General features: G+C 36.8%; 2 protein-coding genes across 5 annotated transcripts; one reads left to right on the top strand and one right to left on the bottom strand.

The window, feature by feature from the left end:
- Nucleotides 1-3: 3 nt before the first annotated feature.
- On the top strand, nt 4-6,724 carry LOC112560929 (probable Xaa-Pro aminopeptidase 3). Its single transcript, XM_025233053.1, is given in 8 exon segments — nt 4-258; nt 565-849; nt 852-1,441; nt 1,810-1,897; nt 2,398-2,532; nt 2,753-2,940; nt 3,449-3,569; nt 3,798-6,724. Coding segments are annotated over 7 exon segments (1,566 nt in total). The 5' UTR covers nt 4-258; nt 565-569; the 3' UTR covers nt 3,962-6,724.
- Nucleotides 4,429-21,087, bottom strand: LOC112560930 (amidophosphoribosyltransferase-like). Of its 4 annotated transcripts, XM_025233057.1 has the most exons (13): nt 20,781-21,087; nt 20,346-20,438; nt 16,918-17,105; nt 15,207-15,340; nt 14,891-15,024; nt 14,032-14,144; nt 13,704-13,846; nt 11,615-11,722; nt 11,317-11,445; nt 10,829-10,956; nt 10,462-10,683; nt 8,820-8,940; nt 4,429-8,551 (listed from the first exon to the last, which is right to left on the bottom strand). In XM_025233057.1, the coding sequence occupies exons 3-13, from the start codon at nt 17,082-17,084 to the stop codon at nt 8,418-8,420; spliced, it is 1,533 nt and encodes a 510-aa protein (XP_025088842.1). In that variant the 5' UTR covers nt 17,085-17,105; nt 20,346-20,438; nt 20,781-21,087; the 3' UTR covers nt 4,429-8,417. The 4 variants fall into 4 exon arrangements, with proteins under 4 accessions (XP_025088842.1, XP_025088839.1, XP_025088841.1 ...); XM_025233054.1 differs by lacking the exon at nt 20,346-20,438; XM_025233056.1 differs by lacking the exons at nt 20,346-20,438; nt 20,781-21,087 and adding an exon at nt 20,619-20,766.
- Nucleotides 21,088-21,225: the final 138 nt, after the last annotated feature.

The following is a 21,225-nucleotide window of genomic DNA, read 5'->3' as shown; positions in this document are numbered from 1 at the left end:
TAGTTACAATTCCTTGAAGCTAATTATTCCCAGTCTAAATTGAACTTTACTTTAAAAGTGGACAAAAATACATGGATTACAAAGTATCTATTGAAATTCCGAAACGACATGGTTTGCTAATAAATGGAACAAGGGAAGTAAAGCGCGATGCCGTTGCTGTAGTTCACAATTCGGGAAATGCCAGCCTGAGACAACAGCCTTTTACGCAACGCTACTGCTTTTCTCTGTATAGTTTATGGCAATATTTCCATCCGTGAAGTATATAATCCTTTGTTTGAATATTCAAAATTTTATGTCTTGAAAAACATGATGATTTGTACAGTTTAACTTCGACATTGGAACCATCGTGAAAGGCAAATGATCAAAATAACAACAATAGTAATAACAAAAATAAATAAACAAACAGCCGCATTGCTGATCTTCCTGATTAAGACTGTGTGTAATTTTCCTTTCCTTATTCTCTTACTTCCAAGAACATATAAAACTGCTAAGCTAAGCGACATGCAGGAATAAGTGCAATGATATTGTATGGTTTCTGAACTAAAGCCAGAATTGTGATTTCAGGTAATATGCCAGCTTACGCAGTGCTGCATAGGAGGCTGCACCAAATTACTGCATCATGCTGGCAGTCAGTGTTGTCATGGAAACCACCCTATGACATCAGGGCAACATGGTTGCAGTGCAGATTCTTGTCCATGATCGGTAGCAACAAAATTCAGTGCCCTTGGACCTCGTCACATTCTGTACGCAGATTTGGACAACCGGCAGCACAGACACATCCTCATCTCATAAGCGTTGGGGAGGTTACTCCAGGAATCACCATGGAAGAGTACAGACGGCGTAGGACTTCTCTGTGTCTTTGGCCCAAAATAAATGCAAAGGAAACTCTGTGAAAGATCACATTTTTGTCTTCCCCTCAGCATCCAAAGTGTTCATGACCAATGACATTCCTTATCCTTTCCGGCAAAACACTGATTTTCTTTACCTGTGTGGGTTTCAAGAACCTGATAGTGTGCTTGTGATCTTGTCCTCCTTGTCATCAACTGACAACCACAAGTCTGTTCTGTTTGTGCCTAAGAAAGACCCAGATAAAGAGCTGTGGGATGGCCCAAGGTCAGGCACAGATGGTGCTTTATTTCTTACAGGTGTAGACAGTGCATTGAATTTTGAAGAACTGGAAAGCTATCTGGCACAATTCTGCAGAGATCATGGCCAGTTCATGTTGTGGTATGATTATATTCAACCTGTGCAGACTCATCTTCATACACATGTAATGTGTGAAATGATTCACCAAGAAAGGCATAAAGGGATAGAAAACACCACTCCATTGCTGCATCAACTACGGCTGAAAAAATCCTCAGCAGAGATTGAGCTGATGAAGCAAACTGTAGAGATTGCTTCTAATGCATTTATGGAAGTAATGCAATTTTCGAGGCCAGGGGTTTGTTTTATTCTTAAAATCTTTGCTATTTTATGTGACAGTGCTGTTAGGTCGTAACAAATCAGGGACAGGCAATCAAAGTCAGCAGATGTCAGTTTTTGTTTTTAAGCCTATAATTATGTTGTCTGAAAGCCAGGTTCATACAGATAGCAAAAACTTGTAGCATAAGGCTTTCTGGATTTTTATTTTCAAACATTGAAAGTATTTCAAAATATTACATACGCAATCCAGATTACAGGATAGGATTTGAAAATATAACCCTTGTCATGAAAAGTTTCAACAAGATATTTAACTTAAAAATTGTGACAATTTTAGACAATTATCTAAACTATTTTGAATTTTTTTGTTTTTTTGTTTTAACATTTAAGGTTAATGAGGCGCACTTGTGGGCCAAGATGGATTTTGAATGTCGGCTGAGAGGCGCACAGTATTTGGCTTACCCACCTGTAGTTGCAGGTAAGAAATTACGGTGGTAGATTTATTTTAATGGGTGAAAACAGGGCTTCTGCTTACGCAAAAAATTGCGTACAGTACGCATTAAAAGTTCGGAGGACCCTTCAATTTTCGTCAATGGGATCCCCTTCAAATTTGGGCGAAGAACAGGGACCCCTTTCTGAAGAAGGGGTCCCTGGAGAATTTAGCCTTAGCAGAAGCCCTGGTGAAAAGTTGAAGCATTTTAGTTCCAGTCATTAATAAAGTTTATATTGCTATGTCTAACACTTGACTATTGAATGTGTAAACATAAAATTGCAATAATCCAGTTTTTCTACAAAATATAATAAAATCATGAAACCTTTTTATACTTTAATTAGCATTTTATTTAGCCCTAAAGGAAAAGGGTTGATAGCTGCATTCATTTTTTAACAAAACAAGATGTTTGGTACTCTTGCACTTTTAACAAATGAGTTTCTTTAACAATTTTGACTCCTTAGGTGTTTTTTTTCCCTACCTTACAGGTGGAGTTCGTGCAAACACAATTCACTATATTGCCAACAATCAGGTGATTGCAGATGGTGAGCTAGTTTTGATGGATGCAGGCTGTGAGCTCCATGGCTACACGTCAGACCTGACACGTACATGGCCTGTTAATGGTGAGTTTCTGTGTGTGCATACATGTGTAAAATCTGTGTGTATGCATAACATTAAATTTGATGTGCTCATGTTTGTGGATGACATTTCACTATTTTTGTTTACACAAATGATTGGGATAACAGTTGAATGTAATGTGATGTAAACATCAGCTTACAAAAAATTAAGATGATAATTGCATGGCATATAGTTTAGTGTCTTGAAATTATCATGTTTTTGCAGGAAAGTTCAGCCTTCCTCAGCGTGAACTCTATGAAGCCACTCTGGCTGTGCAAAAAGCATGCATTGCTCTGTGTACCACTACTAGATCTTTAGACCAGATCTATCGTCAGATGCTGGTGTTGCTGGGAGTACAGCTGCAGAAGATAGGTGTCCTCCCTCGCACTATTTCTGCAACTGATCTTGTCAAGGTTGTTGAAGCTTTTATGTTTACAGCCCTTTACAGTTTACAAACGTACTTGGCCACAGCTTGACCAATCTTGCTGAGACAAGCACATGCCACAATGAGCACAGTTCCACAAAGCCCACCCATAAATGCTTGCACAACAAATTTAATGAATTTAGCTGTACTTGTCCGTGAGATGAGCCAAGCTGTGACATCACAAAGGCTTTTTAAGAGCTGCTCATTATCTAATTGGCCTGGTTCTAGGAACTAGGGATTAAACCTTGTGATGTGAAATACATGGTCAGTAGATGAAGGTGGGAAAAATTTCAGGAAATTGAGAGTGGTGCACTTTAAAAATACTTGTGCTCTTGTCAATCAAATATTTTGTCTTTTTTGTAACCAAAGGGTTTGAATGAATGGCTGATCTTCTGTCTCATTAAGGTTGTTAATTACTTTTAATTCATTTAATGTTCTTTGTGTGTGTGCATGTGTATGGGTGTTTTATTTTGTGTGGATATGTTTATGTGTAAAAGAGAACACGAGAGCTTTGTCCACATCATGTAGGTCACTACCTAGGGATGGATGTACATGACACAGCAAGTATGTCTCGTACTATTCAATTGCAACCAGGCATGATTGTGACTATTGAACCAGGTAGGTTTTGATTTTTTAAGACACTTATTTCTTGAAGTTTGAAGGAGAATAGTATTTATCATATTCTTTATGACTGATTTTTTGAAGCTTTTGGGATATAGCTTTAAATACTTTATTACAGTAAAAGTTTTAATTTATCTCAACTTGAAATAATTTTTTCCAATTTTATTGGAGAACACTCTCAAATTTGGTCAAGGAAATTGATAGTTAATTTCACCTTGGTTTCAGGTATCTATGTTCCAGTGAATGACACACTTGTGCCTAAAAAATACAGAGGTATTGGCATTAGAATTGAAGACAACATTCTTATCACTGAAGATGGACCTCTTAATCTCTCACAAAAATGCCCCAAGGAGGCTGACGAAATTGAGAACACTGTGCAAGGCAGATAAAGCCTTGATGAGATCATTATTTTAAAATCTTGGTACGAGTCACAAAGACAGTTTATTGCACTGTTTACTGTTTTAAATCTGTGTTCTCTGATACAGTAAAAGTAAATGTACAAACACCTGCCTTACTTCTAATGATTAAAGTGAATATATCTTTTCCCTTTTGCGTTTAGTAATTTTACATGATGAATGATAACATTTTCTGGCTTGAAAACAACTTATTCCATATTTTTCAAAATCTTAAATTCTTTAATTGAACCTCTTTCCATGGATGCTGAAAACACTTTTGGATCCAGGAAACATTCAATTGCTAAGACTCAACCTGCAAGTGGCTTCCCAAAAGGATTATATATTCTCACCTTGTGAAGGGCAAAACTATACCCATAAAATTTTTCAGTGCATAGCTTCTACTACCCAGAGAAAAACATTTTTACTCAAATGAAACATTCTTTGTAATAGTAATAAAGTTATTGCATGTAGTTATTTTATTTTACCCTACCATCAAAGCACTTGTCAAAAAAATAACCACACAGAATAATAATTTCAAAACAGAGTTCATGGTGTTTATGGTTAGTGTAGCTGCTAATGTTGAGGTAAATGCCATCAGTATAGATTGAACCAAAATATCCCTTCCTAGCCTGCTTTTCTTCTCTGACAATCTTTTGACTAGCAGCTGTGATTTTTAGCTGTAGTAGTATCAGTGGTAATAGTAGTGGTGGCAGCAACAATGTATTTTGTCAATTTTTGGTGCACACATGACTGTCACAGAGGTTGTTTCAACACAATGGCAGTGAAGAAACAGCAGGAGCATTGTACAAAAAAGATATGAGAGGATAAAGTCTTGCTGCATCTAAAGCACATTTGGGGGAAAATGGACTGTACAGCAGAAAGCATTGAACACCCGCAGGGAAGTGGAAAATAAATCCAGCAAACAAAAAACTGGGTTGAAATGGTGCAGATATGTGAGATTTGTAACCCACCAAAGGGGTGTAATTGGGAGTGAAAGTACTTACACTTGTTTTTTTGCAAGATGAATTTTGTCTCCTGGAAATACTGTTCCTTTGCTGTCATGCCTTAAAGAAGACAGCCACTGTATTGCTTAGTTTAGCAAAACAACAAAGCGAAGCCAAGCCTTTTAAACACAAGATTCAGCAACCTCTGGAGCATCAGCTATGACTAAGGGAATATGCTGATATGCTATGTGCCCATTTCTTAGTATATGACAGCTGTATCTTCAGGACCCATTGATGCTGATAGCATGCTGGCTGTTGCACTCAAAGGGGAGGGAGGCTGTTCCAACCTGCCAGTGGAGGTTAATTAGGTCTGACAACTTTCTGTGATTGCATACAGAAAAGCGAATTTCCCAAATATTTGGCATTTAGCAAAATTACAGAAGATAGATATCAAAGCTTGCCTCAGACACAAAAGCAACCATAGCTGAAGGCAAAGGTAAGCCAGTCTCCAGCAACAAGGTTGAAGAAGCAGCTTGTCAAGGAAACAGTAGCCTGTGTGATGAGTCATGCAAGACTAGTGGCTTTTGTTCAGCTGGGTTGGGATCTCATGGTTTACAAGAGTACATCAGCAGGCCACTGGCAGTAACAGGAAAAATGCAACGGTTGGACATACAGAATGATCTGGCAAACTAAATAAATATGCATATTTAAGCTGCAATGAATCAGCAATTTTCACACAGTGCAAGTTATCTTTTTAGATCATCACATTGCTCCTAGAATCGTAAGGAAATTGATTATTTGCTCTTCTTCTTTCACATTAGCATTAACTGGACAAAAATATCAACACTACAATATAGGCTGTCTTCTATTGCAATTGCTATGATTTTAACCCCAATAGATCCTTTTTGTGTGTTTATGTTTTGAAATCCAAGTTCAAACCATACAGCAATTCTGAGGAACACAATTTAAACAAACTTAAGAACACAGCTGTATTTTTGTTAAATTTGTGCAGAACAAAGTCTTAGTTCAAAAATAATTGTCATGAACTAATTCTATTTCAAAAGCTGTCCCCACCCACCAAAAAAAAAAACAACAACAAAACAAAAACAAACTGCCTTGCAACTTCTGCTACTGTTCAATTCATGAATGTAGTCTTCAAGTGAACATATTAACAAAAGCACACATAAGCTACTTCAGGGGAATTGCAAAACCGATATCATACATTCAAGATTTACTTCCAAAAATATCCTCTATATTAAACCAAACATCAGACTGGGCAAAAGTTGCAAAAACAAAAAAATGCACAGCACAGCAAAAATACCTGTATGCACACACCATACACAGGTTTGACAAATGATATAAACCAAGAATCAAATTATACAAAGGGAATTAGAGAACACAATAATCTTCGCAGTCATTTTTTAAATGAGAAATATTAAAAATATATAAAAATATTTAAAACCAAAAAATTTTTATGCGAGCCCTTCATATGCTTTAAAAAACCAGTTGCTACCTTTTCGCATAAAAAGTGTTTATGCAGGTGCTATCATAATGTTGGGAGCAAACTAACAAAATCTATTAGGAAGTTACCAATGAGCAGAAATAAAAGTTCTGAATAAAACATAAAACGAAAAATGTCTAACAAAAGCTTCATAACAAACTATGTATGAAAACATAGCACAAACTGCCTTCTGAAACAATTTTACCATTCAAAACTGCTCTTTGAAAAACAGAGCACAATTAAAATGATCTGTAGCTATGAAGATGTTCACATCGCAGGTGTGAATTGTAAACGTAGAGTTCAAAAAAAAAAGTTAAAAAGTGATCACCTTAACAACAGTTTTATGTTTTCTAATTTTAGGAGTTACTTGATCCATCATGACTACATAATGGTACCGAAGGTGGGGAAAACTTTTTGTATACTTTTACACATTTCTAAAAACTGCACTGCCAAATTAAAAGATACATGTCACAGATTTCACTAGATGCAACTCATAAACATCCAAACGTTCTCTCCCATTTACCTTTTAAAACAATCACCCTTTGCATGCAGTATTAATTTTACTATACAAAATTGACATTTGGAGAAGTTGAATATGTACACAACAAAAGGTTTAAAAATCATGGCAACTTCATGCTATAAGAACATCACCACTTCACCATGGACAGTAGCAATATCTGTAAATAAATTTGTTAATACATGAAGATAGATAACCAATTGTAATTGTGCTTGCATTCAATATTTAAGGTCAAGTCAAATGGGCAAATTATCCAAATGAATTTGTCATACACACTTCTCAAGTTCTCCCAGAAGGAATGTCAGAGGAGCAGAAAAAAATACCTGTACATGTTCCAGAGATCATTTAAGGTTTGTAAAGGACTTCATTCAACATTTTGGCCTATCATGATAAATACTATTAATATGGTTCACAATTTCTTCTTAAATCTTGTCCTTTTATGGCTTATAATAAGTAACAAGGGGGAATTTTGTGTGATTTTGGGTTTCTATTTTTAATCTAATCACAACGAACTGTCTGTGTCTAGAATAGAAAGTTGAATTCAGGCTCATATAATCGGGGGGGGGGGGGGGGGGGGATCTATGCATGTGGTCTGAATTAGGCAGAATTTTATTTATAAAGTGGCACCAGTGGAATTCTAGGAATCTCTGTGGAGAAATACCCTTAACATTCTTCTGACATAAATATATGCATTACACACAGCAAATGCCAGGCCTCATATTTAATTTTATAGCCACAGGAGTTAAACCCCTCCTCACATCCAATAAACATTAAATGCATACTGAAGTATTGTCTCCTGTGGCTGTAGTCCTTTCTTAATCATCATTGTTTAGTTATCATGAAATGGTATTTATGAGCAGCCTTTCCTGTTTCCAAATGTATTACACTTATGATAACCACAGGATAAGGTGAATGGTTCATTAAGAAAAACTATGTGCAAAACAACTTTGTTATAAAGAAGCCAAAAAAGGCCAAGTCAAGCCACTGATAATATACAAACCACGAACAAGTTTTCAAGATGAGTCTTTATACCTCTTTTTGCACTTAACACGTGTTGAAGCCAGTGCATGTGTTTGTGCAAATGCACTAACAATTAGTAAAATCTCTCCCCTCCAAACAACTCAAAAGAGACATCTCTCCTTCAATATACAAACGCGACACTATGCCACCATTCCATAAGGGTGCAAAAGAGCAAAACTGAACAAACTAAAGTTTAGTTCTACCCGTGAACAAAGTATAATTATTGAAAGATACAACAGACATCACAACAGGGTGGAAACATTTTCTGTAATACCTCTTCCTTTGAAAATTTAGTAACCTGTAACATGATATGCTCTAGTTCTGATATAAGTCTGACAAGGTTAAAAAAAAATGCATTAATAATAATCAAAATTAAAAAAACCCAACATTTACTCATCTCATCTTTCATTCTTTTACTTTCCCGTTAATATCATAGAAAATTTTCTCAGGATACATTAATTGTCTCTTCTACCAATCTGGATTCACAGGATATTGTCCTGACAGACAGGCTGTACAGTGTCCATGTTCTTCTTTTTTCTCGATTCCTTCTTGCACAGCTTCAACCAGACCTTCAATGGACAAGTATGCAACACTTTCTGCACCTGTAAGAGACCATTGGTATATGAAAATCTGAGTTTATGCCTTGGTAAAGAACTGCAGCTTTTAGTATTAAAAATATCGGCATTTAAGGCAAATGTGATCTAGTAATGAAGTCAAATATTAGATTTCAAAACTGAAAAATATATCTATGTCTATTCTTTTTGCACTTTTACAAAATCATCACGAAGGCAATAATTTTTTTAGATGAACAACTTAAAATTTGGTCTTTCTTAAAGACATGTTGGGTATGGATCTGATAACACTACTTACCTATGAACTCTGCAATTTCAGCAATGCTCATATTATTAGCGATAAGTTCCTCACGTGTAGGTATGTTAATTCCCATGTAACAAGGATAACGAAGTGGAGGAGAAGCAACTCTGATGTGGACCTAATTTGTAATCAGAGATCAGAAATCACAAAACAATTTTTAACTCCTTTTCAGAAAAGGCAAGTTGGAAATAGTAGAAACAGGACAGTATATAAAAAGAAAAGGGAACATCTATGACCACACTAAACCGCTCATCTTCAATATCATTGTAGTTGACAGATATGGTCCAAAGAAATAACAAAAACAAAACTGGCTTGAATTAAAATCATAATTTAAAATGTTTGGCACTGACAATTATCCTGTCATCTTTGTACACCACTCAAAACTCCATTTAATGACTGTAAGTAATACTCATTAAAGGCATGAGACGGACCTGGAATTTGAATAAAATTCTTCACTTTTTGTGGGTTATAGCATATTATAATTGTTCAACAAGTCCTCTAGCCACTCTTCATGTGTTTTTTCATAAAACCATATAGAAAATGTATATTTTCCACTAAAAATAGTGACTAATTTTATATTTGCTATCATGATTAGAATTAGAGAAAATAGAGAATGTCAGCGATAAAGCAAATCTTGCCCACTTCACTCGTTTCGGAAGCGACCTTGAGCTACACTGAGTAAACTGAAGTGATGACCACCCTTTAGCAGTTTCATGTGATAACATTTCTTCATGTTCTCAAGATTACTCAATATCGTCCCAGTATTCTCCTGATATCACTAACCTAATTCTCTGGAGTCATTACCATTAAATCTACAATTATCACCCTTTACTATTTACTCTTTGTGTTGGAACGTAGCAAATCCTCACATTGTTCTTCCTTCTGCATCTTTGTTACTATTTTATGATCTTGTTCAGCACAATCAGTTCGCTTTTGGCTTGGATATTACTTTTATAAATTCCCACTTATTATTATTAACAACCTTTTCAATAATGCTAGTCTTTTTTTCAATCCTTTCTTTTGCAATATCATGTTACTCTCAGCTCTTGTTATTTAGTTCCTCTTTATGTTTTCTGTATTTGATTTTATTTGTTTAGTAGGTTGTTTATTCTTTTCTAGCTCATATGTTATTCGTTTTTCTGTCCCTCGTATGCTGTCCATGTTTCATTCTTGTTATTAAGTGCTAAGATCATACTCCTTTACAAATTTTGCATTCATTATTATTAAATACGCAAGGCAACATAAGCTAAATGTTAGCAATAAACAGGCTAAGAAAGACAATACTTATGAAGCAAATGGGCACTAAACCTCTAGATAATTAAATAATCTTTCCCTGTGTAGTACAATGTTTGCAAACACCATATTTCTTTTTGTTACACAACAGTATTCATGTTTGTTTTTGAAAAAAGTAAAACAAACAATTTTATTAGTTATATTTAAGTAATCAAGGGTCAAGCAAATGGAATCATAACAGCAGTGATAGCTTTGAATTTTCAAGCCGTGTCTTTCTTTAAGATATTGACCAGATTCTATCACAAATGATGAACCCATTGGCACAGCTTTTCAGGCAACCAAAGGATTAACAATAATAATAAAAGCATACGACACTGTGTAATGTGGAAAAGTCATTTGCCCATACCTCTTTAGCACCGAAGTTCTTCAGCAGACGTACAATGGCTGCCATTGTATTCCCCCTCACAATGGAATCATCAACCAACACGATGCGCTTGTTGCGAAAATTGTCAGTCAGTGGCCCGAACTTTTTTGCTACTCCAAGCTGCCGTAATCTCATGCTTGGCTGAATGAAGGTGCGTCCAACATAGCGATTTTTGCACAGAACCTCTCTGTAGGGCAAGCCAAGCTAAAATAAAGCACAAGTGCTCTAATTAGACAATGATACAACAATAAAGCTATTTAGAATAGAAAACTTAATAAAAGATGGTTTCAATGTATTAAATATATGCTCGATCAAGTGCAGAAAAGTAACTAATGTGAATTATACATACAGTTGAGGCATACTCCATCGCAGCTGGGCAAGCTGACTCTGGGACACAGCTGACAAGATCCACATCCACAGGACACTCTAATGCAAGCCTGCGCCCACATCTCTGTCGAACACTATGCACCATCTGACCTTTAGCACAAAATGTACAGGACACCCAAAGTCTTATTATTAAATTGACATACTTTTGCATGCATGAACATACCAAGGGAATAGATATATATACTTTCTTCAATTTACAACCTTTCACTGTTGGCTTATGCTAAATTGCACTACATGAAATGCAAGCATTGATCTTTCTAGCACAGATCATTAATATTAATAAATATGGTAAAGAACAATAAGCTGTCAATTTGCCCCCCCCCTACTCCTCTCAAAAGAAAGTGGGTGTTAAAATTGAAATCTTGCAATCTTTCATCAATAGACAGTAATAACTAGAAAAAATCCCTATGACAGCATACATATATACTTCTTTTTTAAAAAAAGACCAACCTTCCATAATGGAGTCAGGTCGAGCAAAATAGACATATTCAAAAATGCAGAAGGCTGGTAATTTAGCTTCTGGCCTTGGAACAATGCACTTGGACTTGATGCCTTCTCTGCTAATCTCAACTATTTCACCTGTCATCACCAACAGAAATACTTAAATCATGTAACTTACAATGTTCTGTGTGTATTGAAAAACCACACATAGACACATTTTCATTGTTGACGTTCTAAAGCCTCATGTTTATCCAGGCAGAAACACGTGTAAAACTGTTGCTAGGACAGGACGTAAATGGATACTAACCTGGCAGAACCTCTCTGTAATAAACAGCACCCACAGCATGCAGAGAGCAGGACTCGGAAGACACAACCCAACCATCATTATCCCCACCATTCTTCAAGCTTTTACCACCTGCAAAACAGAAGTTCAACATACTCTATGTAACTTTGATTCTACTTCCGAAAGCAGAGGTCTATCAATAAGAGATACATTATCTAAATGAGAAATAAACTTGTAGAAAATACCATTAGAAACAAAAGAAAATGTCTAAGGGAAGCACACAAAGACATAGCTGACAGCAAGCTAATGAAATAAGATCCAGCCAGAGAAGCCTATCACACTTTTTTTTAACAAGAATTTTGTCAGTTGACAACATACTTCAGAGGTTCTACAGGGGTTCTCATTCAGACAAAAAGGGTCTATCAAAACGAACACATTTTCACTTCACTTTTTGTAATGTATATGCTATATATACAACAGAATAAAAAAGCAAATTCATTCAGTTTCCTAAGCCACAATCCATTCTCACAAACAAGTTGCTTTGTCAAAAGAAGGTTTGTTGACCAATCTTGTCGCCCACTTGTGCTGGCTTTCCAAATAAATCTGTTAAGATATTTAATTCTTTCTCTCTGTAGGTTGCTCTCTCTTCTGCAGACAGGAAAGAGACAGGGCACATGGAGAGCCCCCAAAAATGCAGAGGCAACATCCCTGCATCTTTTGGGAACCCAATGTTTACATTCTAGCACACATTGTCATAAAAAGCAACCCTGACAGATTCTGTCTATTCAATACACATGCTGCTAGCATAACAAACTGGTTGCTGGATCAGAAAAAAAAAAGAACTGAAAAATAGTTTCTCCTTGATCCTAGTCGCGCCAGTGGAGCATAGGGCTGCAACTACAACCCGCCATCGAACCTGGTTCTGAGTGTCCCTTTCCAGTTGGGGCCATGTCATACCAGCTGCCTCCACCACTCTGTGGACTGATCACCTCCATGTCTGTCTTGGTCTCCAAACCCTGCGCCTCCCCTGCAGGTTCCAGCCTAAAGCCCGTCTCGTTAAATTGTTGGCCAACTTTCGCAAGGTGTGACTTATCCAGCCCCATTTCCGCTTTGTGATGTCTTGGCTGGCAGGTTTTTGGTTGGTCCTCCCCCACAGGTCTATTTTGGAGATCTTCTCGGGCTATCTGATGTTGAGGATGTGGCGCAGACATTTGTTGACGCATGTCTAAATCTTCTTGGTGATGTTGTTTGTCACATGCCATGTCTCAGATCCATATAGAAAGACTGATTTTACAATTTTGTTAAAGATGCGGATCTTGGTATGTAAAGATAAAGCCTTGGAGTTCCAGATAGGTTGCAAGGTGCGAATGCAAGCCTGGCTTTGTTTAATCAGCTTCTTACATCTTCATCTGTACCTCCATCTTTGCTGGCTACGCTGCAAAGGTAGGTGAAATGTTTCAAATCTGTAAACATTCCCCATGTAGTTGGAGCGGGGCTTCTTGCTTGTTGTTGACCCACATTACTTCTGTCTTTCTGATGTTGATGATCAGGCCAGTCTTCGCTGCTTCTTGTGTGAGCCGAGTGAGCTTTGTGAAAAACAGTTTACCTGCCTGAAACCTTTCTGAAGAATTTCTGCTTCTAAAGAGTACCTAAGGGAAAACATCTGAGTAAACCCTTTTGATAAATGACACAAATGGGGATGGTGAATGTGCTTTGATTGTGTTTTAAGCACACTTTAATTAAATCCCATGCTATCATGCTCATTCATCAGTCAAGACCATTAGGCAGCTTTTTGCAATGAAAACTTTGCTGGGCATGTAGTTTTTAACCTGTGGTCTTGGTCTGTATCTTTTGCCATTGTATGACCCACAGTTTACACTTCTAATTCTACATAAAACATTTTTATTTTGGTACACTCACAAGATTAAGTCTTTATTTTTTGCCAGTCTTCATCAACTGCTGACACCTTTTTTAAATCTTTGGGGGAGGTTAAAAAAAAACTCTCTTGTATATTTTTTCGCCTTGCTGGTATTTCCTATACAGAGGAAGTTTGACAGGTTACAAGTCAACAGGTCTATACTACATAAACATAAGACCTAATGTAAACCCATACCAGACAGAGGAATCGTAGTAGGCAGCACCTTTCCAAGAACAAGAGGTCTGTTTCCAAAGGGATCGCGAATGGCATAAATGCGGTCTACAATGAGTATAAGAAGAGAGTAAGACAATGGTGCTTCAGACATCATTTTCTGGATCCTGAAAAAAAGAAAAAAAAAAAAAGGACAAATTATGCAGATGTAATTATTATTAGGCACATACCTCAATATCTATAATAGATGCAACATTTCAGGCATTTATTCTGACAATCAGCTCATTAAGTAAATTATCATTATTTAATAGTTGAAGAAACACTGGATTATGTCATAAAATCCAAAAATAACCTTCCAATCCAGTTGGCACCATTAGGTTCACCACAGTCTGGCTGGTGAGTAAGAAGCTGTGTAACAAGCTCACTATCCGACCCCGTAGAAAGCCCTACACCATGCAGCAACAGCTGTTGAGAAACAATGCATGCATGTACTCAAGTAAATGTCAGAAAATATATATATGTGTGTAATGTAAACCAAATGTCACACGACAGTCCATGCAGCAGCTTAAAAAGCAGGCCAGTTGTCTAAATCATGAGAAGCAAACAATGACTTGATGTCATCATTATGTATAGCCTTCAATTATTGTTTAACTGCCACGGTTGTGAAAAAGATGGATTGTAATGGTTGTACGCAAGATGGTCGTTATCTTGTAAAAATTGCAACTGTCATAGCTATCCAGAATTACTGATGTCTGCCGCTTGCTTATACCCTGAAAAATCTTCTGCCAACTCTGTTTTTAACACGAAATATTTGACTCTTGAAGGAACTGACAGCAGTATGCATGTAGCTACACCTTGACAAGGTATGAGTGCTGTCTAAAAGCAATAAAATCTTGATGGCTAAACTTTTATGTTTTCAAGACACATCAAGTCTGCACTTATTGTGCTAAACAGCTAATGCTAAACAAACTCATTGTAGAAATATTTCTAATCTCCATCACTAATTAAGCTCACTTCTTTAATAAGTGTTAAAAAATGGAAAAATTATTCAAGGAAAAACTTCAAATCCACGTGGAATACATACATATGGCCAACGCAGACGACATTCTCCCACATGCTGCAATTTTTACAATTAAACCGCTCTTTCCTTCACTCACAGTTGATGATACTTGACATCCTCACAGCAGTAAATCGTGTGGTGTAAAAATTACCTTTGTCTTTAGCTTGGCTGCATTCACCAATTCACCATTATGTGCCACAGCAATCAATCCATGCAATGTCTCAACGACAAAAGGCTGAACGTTCACCAGGTCTGAATCTCCTTGTGTGGAGTACCGAGTATGTCCTGCAACACAGAAATGGCAGAAAAATTATTCAAAGACATATCGAGTTAATGAAGATAGAACATTTCAGCTGGTAATGGGGCTTACTATATAGTTCTAGAAATAAATACTGTGTTGTTATTTGGTATTTGGGACTTGAAAAGTCTATCTCAATAATATCTGAGAATTTTCCAATCCAACACACCAATTCCTAGGTTCCCCCTCAGTTTTTTAAGATCCTCCTCTGTAAATGAGTTGACAAGTCCCATGTACTTCTTGGAAGAAAACCTCTGTCTGTTATCGCCTGTTGAAGTCACTATTCCAGCACTTTCCTGGCCCCTTGAAGAAAGAAGTGACCTTAATTTTAACCAGCATCCATTTATTGAAATAAATATGTAAATGTCAATACAGCAGAAAAATACTGACAATCTGAATCAGGTTAACAGATATGTTTGATTTTGCTGCTTCAAATCTGGCCAACCAAAGCAACACAGAATTAATGTTTTGTAAAGAATGTTATCCAAAAATGCTGAGTGTAGAATCATGAAATAGTTTTACTTCCTTTGAGAAAAATGTCCTTGTTTTCAGATAAAACAAACAAGGCACTGTTACTGATGTTTTAAAAAATGTTGATAATTTTACAACCATTGGCATAACAAAATCCTTACTATTGGGATGTAATGCTTGTTGGTTTTAAAAAAATAGAAAGATAATGCTTTGTTGTAGTTTGCATACTATAGGCATCCATCAAGAACCCCAAAATAACTCAAGCTCACTTCCTCCCTCAAGCCACTCAAATCTTCCTTTCCCCAAATCATCACAATCTGTCAGTCATACTACAATCACCAGTTTTTAAAAAAAAAATGATAGAGACAAACACAATTACAAAGCAAATGTACTACACTTAAACAAGAACTTCATAAAAATATTTACCATGCTTTTTAAAGATAAATTAGCTATGTAAGATTAGAATGAACTATACACAGCTATAAAAACTCTTGATATTATACAAGGCTTAAATGTTTATCATCAGTACTCTTTAATAGAAAAATAAATGGAAAAAAAATTGTGTTGCAAATTTACAAAAACTTACACTATCCTTTGAAAACAATGTTCTTGCTAATAGCATAGTTGATTTATTTTTTTTATACCAATAATGACTTGCTATTTTCATTAATAAGAACTCTAATTAATAATATACTGCCTACTTTGGGACAATGACTTTCAATCCTTAAAAAAACCCAAGACCTTCATATTGTCAAAACTATAAAATGATGGCATTCCTGAAAAACATGCTGTACTTTAACCAACAGAACTGGTGCAGGTCACCCAATTTTGTATATCACACCAAAGGGGATTTTTCTTAGCTCTTGGCCTTGACCCCACAACTGTTTACAACACAGTATCTTGTTGTTTAGGATGACATTTAAAAAAAAAGGGCTAGGTAAACATATAATGACCTTGGAAGAAAACTGTACTAAATATTCAGAAAGCTGCTTGTGTTATTGCTAGACTACACTTAATATGTGCAGGAAACTTTTAATCAAGAAATCAGCTTCAATATAAGACCTTAAGCACTTCTTTTTTAGAGAGGCATAAACCAGTGTGACTTCATAGATGTAGAAATAACTATAATTTCTAGAAAACATTTTTTTATAAGGAGCACTCTTCACGGTACTATAGTCAATAAAAAAAAATGTTCTCTAAATATGCAATTAGTAATAAGAATAATAAAAGCATTTATAACGCACCCACTCTTACTATAGCAATTCCTGGACTATATATAAACAAGCACCATGCACACGTTTATCTGTATACAAACACACAAAATAGGTCATATCAAATGCAAAAATTAAATTATGATTAAAATCATGTTACAAACATTATAATTTGGAAACAAGGCATAAAACTGATACCTGTGCTGAAGTCCAATTAGCCCCAAGTGCACAATGTGTGCAACATCAAGATCAGTAGGCCAGGAATCTGTTGCCACACAACCAAAAACCCCGCAGGCTTCACGCAGTCCATATTCTGCATCTGAAGCCCTTTCTTGTCCAGCATGACTAGGCTCTCCTCTACTCATGACTGATATTAGTGATGACACCTGATGCCACAATGAATAAGCAATCATCAAACTCAATACAATGCAAAAAAGGAAGAAATTATAAAAATTTCCTTGGATACCTGTTAAAATTTGGCAACATATGGCTAACAAACTGGCAACAAAAAAGTGAAATAAAGATTTATAATGAAACGTAAAAGCTAAACAAAAATTAAACGATTTTCATGGTGCCTAAGTGAAATGTAGATTTTTTTTAAAACTTAAAAACACATTGTTTATTTATATATAAAAATGGAAGGGAAAAGCAAGTCAAATTGTATGTTGGGCTTAAATGATAAATGTTGACATTCATAATCGCATCCAAGCAAAATTTCAGGCTGAAAACAATCATCAACTTATAATCATGCCTGAAATACAGATTTGGAAGTACTGTTATGCTTGTGTACTGTTTTTTTAAAGAAAACAAACTGAAATAGATCAATCGGACAAAAACAAGAAAAAGGTGTTAAGCAGTTTTGTGGAGACCTATCTGACCCCCCGAAAAGTGTCAAATGATGCTGTGATACTGTTAATTTTGCTGCTTGAGAAGAATAAAGGCTTGTAATCTATGAAAAGGAGTGGCTTGTGATCAATACAGCAGGCTTTTCTTAACTGCATTTTACCTTTGAAAATGCAGGATGCATGCAGATTGCTGGCTTTGTTTGTGAGGATATATGAGAGCATCTTCAGCTCTCATTGGCACAACTTCACTGACTTTATAAAAAGAAAAAGGTATTCCACAGAGTCTGGCACAAGGGGCTATGGTGCTTGATGTGAAAATTCAACATCAAAGAAGGCCTCTTTGAAGTCCCCATATAACAGCTCAATGAGTGCATCACTGCTGCATAACCAAATAGGAGCTTACAATTGCACCACAGTGGGTGTATGTCAAGGACATCCTCTATCACTGGTGCTGTTTAATATCTTCTTGGAGAACATCATACTCGAAACCCGACATGGCCTGCAAACCTATGCTTTGAAGACGACATAGGCACTAACAAAGAGGTACAGGTGAGCTACCTTCTTCAAGGACGGTAGCACTATGCCAGATGTCTGCATCAGGATCGCAACAGCAACAGTGGCAATGGCTAGACTGGATAGGATAAGATAAGGTTCACTATCAAGTAGAAAAGTAGAAGCTGTACAAATCCAGAGTAGTACCGATCCTCTATGGATGTGACGTGAACTTCGTTTGCCGAAACAAAAAGGAGAATCCAGGCATTCGAGAACAAGTGCCTGGGGATCCTGCTCCGTATCTCATACAAAGAACACAGAACTAACAACTTTGTATGAAACAAGATTGCCACACTTGTAGGACATCAAGATCCTTTACTTTCAGCAGAACCTGCTCACAATCGCCCACAAAAGGCAAGAGTGACAAGCCCTGTCAGCTGCTGCATCTATCCAAGAGCTCCTCCCAACGACAGGTGCCAGTCAAGGGATGAGTGACTGAACTAAAATTCCTGTGATTATATGTTGTTGTTCTGGCGACAGGAAGAGTAAAGAGATGATCAGATGAGGAGCGGAGCTGTCTAGCTGGGACATAAGGGAAAAGTAAAGAGAAATAATCAGGGCAGGAGCCAGCAAAAAAATTAAAAAACAGCACAGATGGGTAGCCAGTGCAGAAAACGAAGGACAGGAGTGGTATGGTCCCTTTTCCTAGCTCTGAGGACCAGACATGCAGCTAAGTTCTGAACTTTTTGGAGTTTGTGAGGAAGGTATATAGGGCAGCCAGCAAGAAAGGAGCTGCTGTAATCAAGCCTGGACAGAACAAATGCACAGACAAGAGTGTTGAAAGTGCACATAGAGAGAATGTGATGGATGGTGCTGATCTTGCATAACCCATAATATGCAGACTGAAAAACAGCTGTAACTGGTTTAGCAAGAGTCATATCTGCAGTGACAATGAATCCCAGATTCCTGATGAAGGACGCAAAGGGTGTGTTGGTTTTGCCCACCTTGATGTGATTTGGTGGACAGAGAAGTGAAGATGGATTTCTTCTCGAACATAGGAGGGCTTCCCTTTTATCATTGTTGAGTATAAGTTTGTTTGTTACCATCCAGTCTTTGACGTCATTAATATAGGCTTCTATGGAGCTGGTAGTAGAGCGAGACTCCACTAGTGGAGTGCAGCAGTTTGTCATCAGCATATGATTGATGAGAAACCTTGTGAGACTAAATGCAAGATGAAAGTGATTTCATATACAGAATGAACAACTGGACCGAATACTGGACTCTGGGATACACCTTAAGAAAGTGAAGCAGGGTGAAATGTTTGACCATCAACGAACACAGTCTGCATCTTCTGTGCTGATTGAGCATGGGGGATGAGCTGGTGCTCTTGTAAGTAGGCCCACAGCTGTGTCAAAATTACTTTTTCTATGATCTTTGTGAGAAAAGACAAGTCGGAAATATGAGAACTGAACCCAGAACAGCCAATCTCACTGTATTGGCAACAAGAGCTAACCACTGTACCACCACCAACACTTAGGTAACTGACAGCACTCGTAGGTGATGGTTTGGAGATATCGTTTTATAACACAAGGCAGTCTACTTGAACCACCCCAGGCCAGTGTTTTAGATGCAATTTTAAGTAAACATTTTGCCACCTGAAATTTCACTTGATATGATTCATAAAGTCAGTATCATATAAGTCCGACTCAGCACCTGAGTTGCTATTCCTTTTAAATATCTGCAATTAAGAATTATTTTAACATTCACCTTGTAAAACCAAGGCATACATCTAATTTCTGAACATGTGTAATATACTTATAGCAAATTCATTCACAAAATATTATTTTCATTGAAAGATTAGAAGAACAGAAATGAAATACCTACTTTCCAATTAATATTTAAAAGTATTTCATATGAAAGACATGATCAAGCATGTCCATATACACAGGTTAAAAGACATCTAATTATTACTACATGGTTTTCGTTTGCAAAAGAGAGGATCAGCACAAACAATGAACAGCTAGGGTCTATGTGCATACATGTTCTGGCACACACAAAACATATGCACTAATGTTGCACATCCCATACATAGTTTAACTACAACAGTGCTACAACTTTCTTAAAGCTAAGGCTGTCAGTGTCAATCATTATTTCCAGCTCTGTGTACTATTCAAACTTTGAATCAACGTTACCCTGCAAGGCACCACTGAACAAAAAAGTCAGCACAAAAGCTCAAACTGGGGCGTGCAATGACAGAGCACAGTAGGGGTATAATCCTTTTGTACTTACAGAAAGAAATGACAAGAATACATAGTTTGAGACAAGTACATTGAAGTCTGTAACTGTGTCACTACTATCCGTGTCATTACATCAGATTTGACCCTGAAATGATGCAAATGCAAACGAATATTCCCTTCTTGTTAAAAGTTAATGCCTGCTAAATAGTATCTTGAAACATTTTGAAGTTACAGTACTTGTTTGAAATGAAGTCAGAGGTGTACACCTTCTTTTGCGTCTAGTGACTGGCAGATACACGGATTGGCGGTGGACAACGTTACGTACCTTTATACACAAGCTGCAGTTTGCTGACTAGCAACCAATTACACGAATGTTAAGAACGAATCCAATACTTCACATACTTGTTATCTTCAAGGTAAAAAAAAACTTGTAACGCTGGGTTACTTTAATCTGTGCACAACAACGAAATTCGGGCAATGAACTTACCTTACGACAACAACATTTGGTGATACGGCATTGCGCGCCACAAACACGTGCTTGGTTTTTTTTAATAATGAACTACTTTTACAAACGCTGTGTATTACTTCGCTTTCACACTTAATAAAGCTTTGCGGCTGTTAAATTTTATACGACTTTCATCGAATTTTACTGATAGTTGATCGCTTTAGTAAAGGGTTGCATACACTGTCAGATCTATTTCTTTCTGCGTAGGATTTTCTTATTGGCCCACGTGTTTTCTTCGCGCGTGTTACTGATTTCCAGATTGGTGAAACATCATCGGAAAGAAAGCATGTCCGGTAGGTTTTAATCATATTACGTGATCTCTTTGTGTTACTGAATTTCCTTTGAGCATTGCTGTAATGGTAAGGTGGCAGATGGTTGTAGTAGCTTTACACTCGTGTTAGAAAGTATCCAAGACACGCTTTCAGCT

The sequence above is a fragment of the Pomacea canaliculata genome, linkage group LG3 (genome assembly GCF_003073045.1).
Source record: "Pomacea canaliculata isolate SZHN2017 linkage group LG3, ASM307304v1, whole genome shotgun sequence".
In the NCBI taxonomy this organism is placed as follows: Eukaryota; Metazoa; Mollusca; class Gastropoda; order Architaenioglossa; family Ampullariidae; genus Pomacea; species Pomacea canaliculata.
Note: the sequence above shows the minus strand (reverse complement) of the source record. Positions and strands in the feature narration are given on the sequence as shown.

Excerpts from the sequence above, each read along its gene's own strand:
- LOC112560930 (XM_025233057.1), bottom strand. The coding sequence starts at position 17,084 with ATGAGTAGAGGAGAGCCTAGTCATGCTGGACAAGAAAGGGCTTCAGAT. Across the intron at positions 15,341-16,917 it reads CTAATTGGACTTCAGCACAG|GGGCCAGGAAAGTGCTGGAA; the intron begins GTATCAGTTTTA and ends TCTTTCTTCAAG. Across the intron at positions 14,145-14,890 it reads CAGCCAAGCTAAAGACAAAG|CTGTTGCTGCATGGTGTAGG; the intron begins GTAATTTTTACA and ends GTTTCTCAACAG.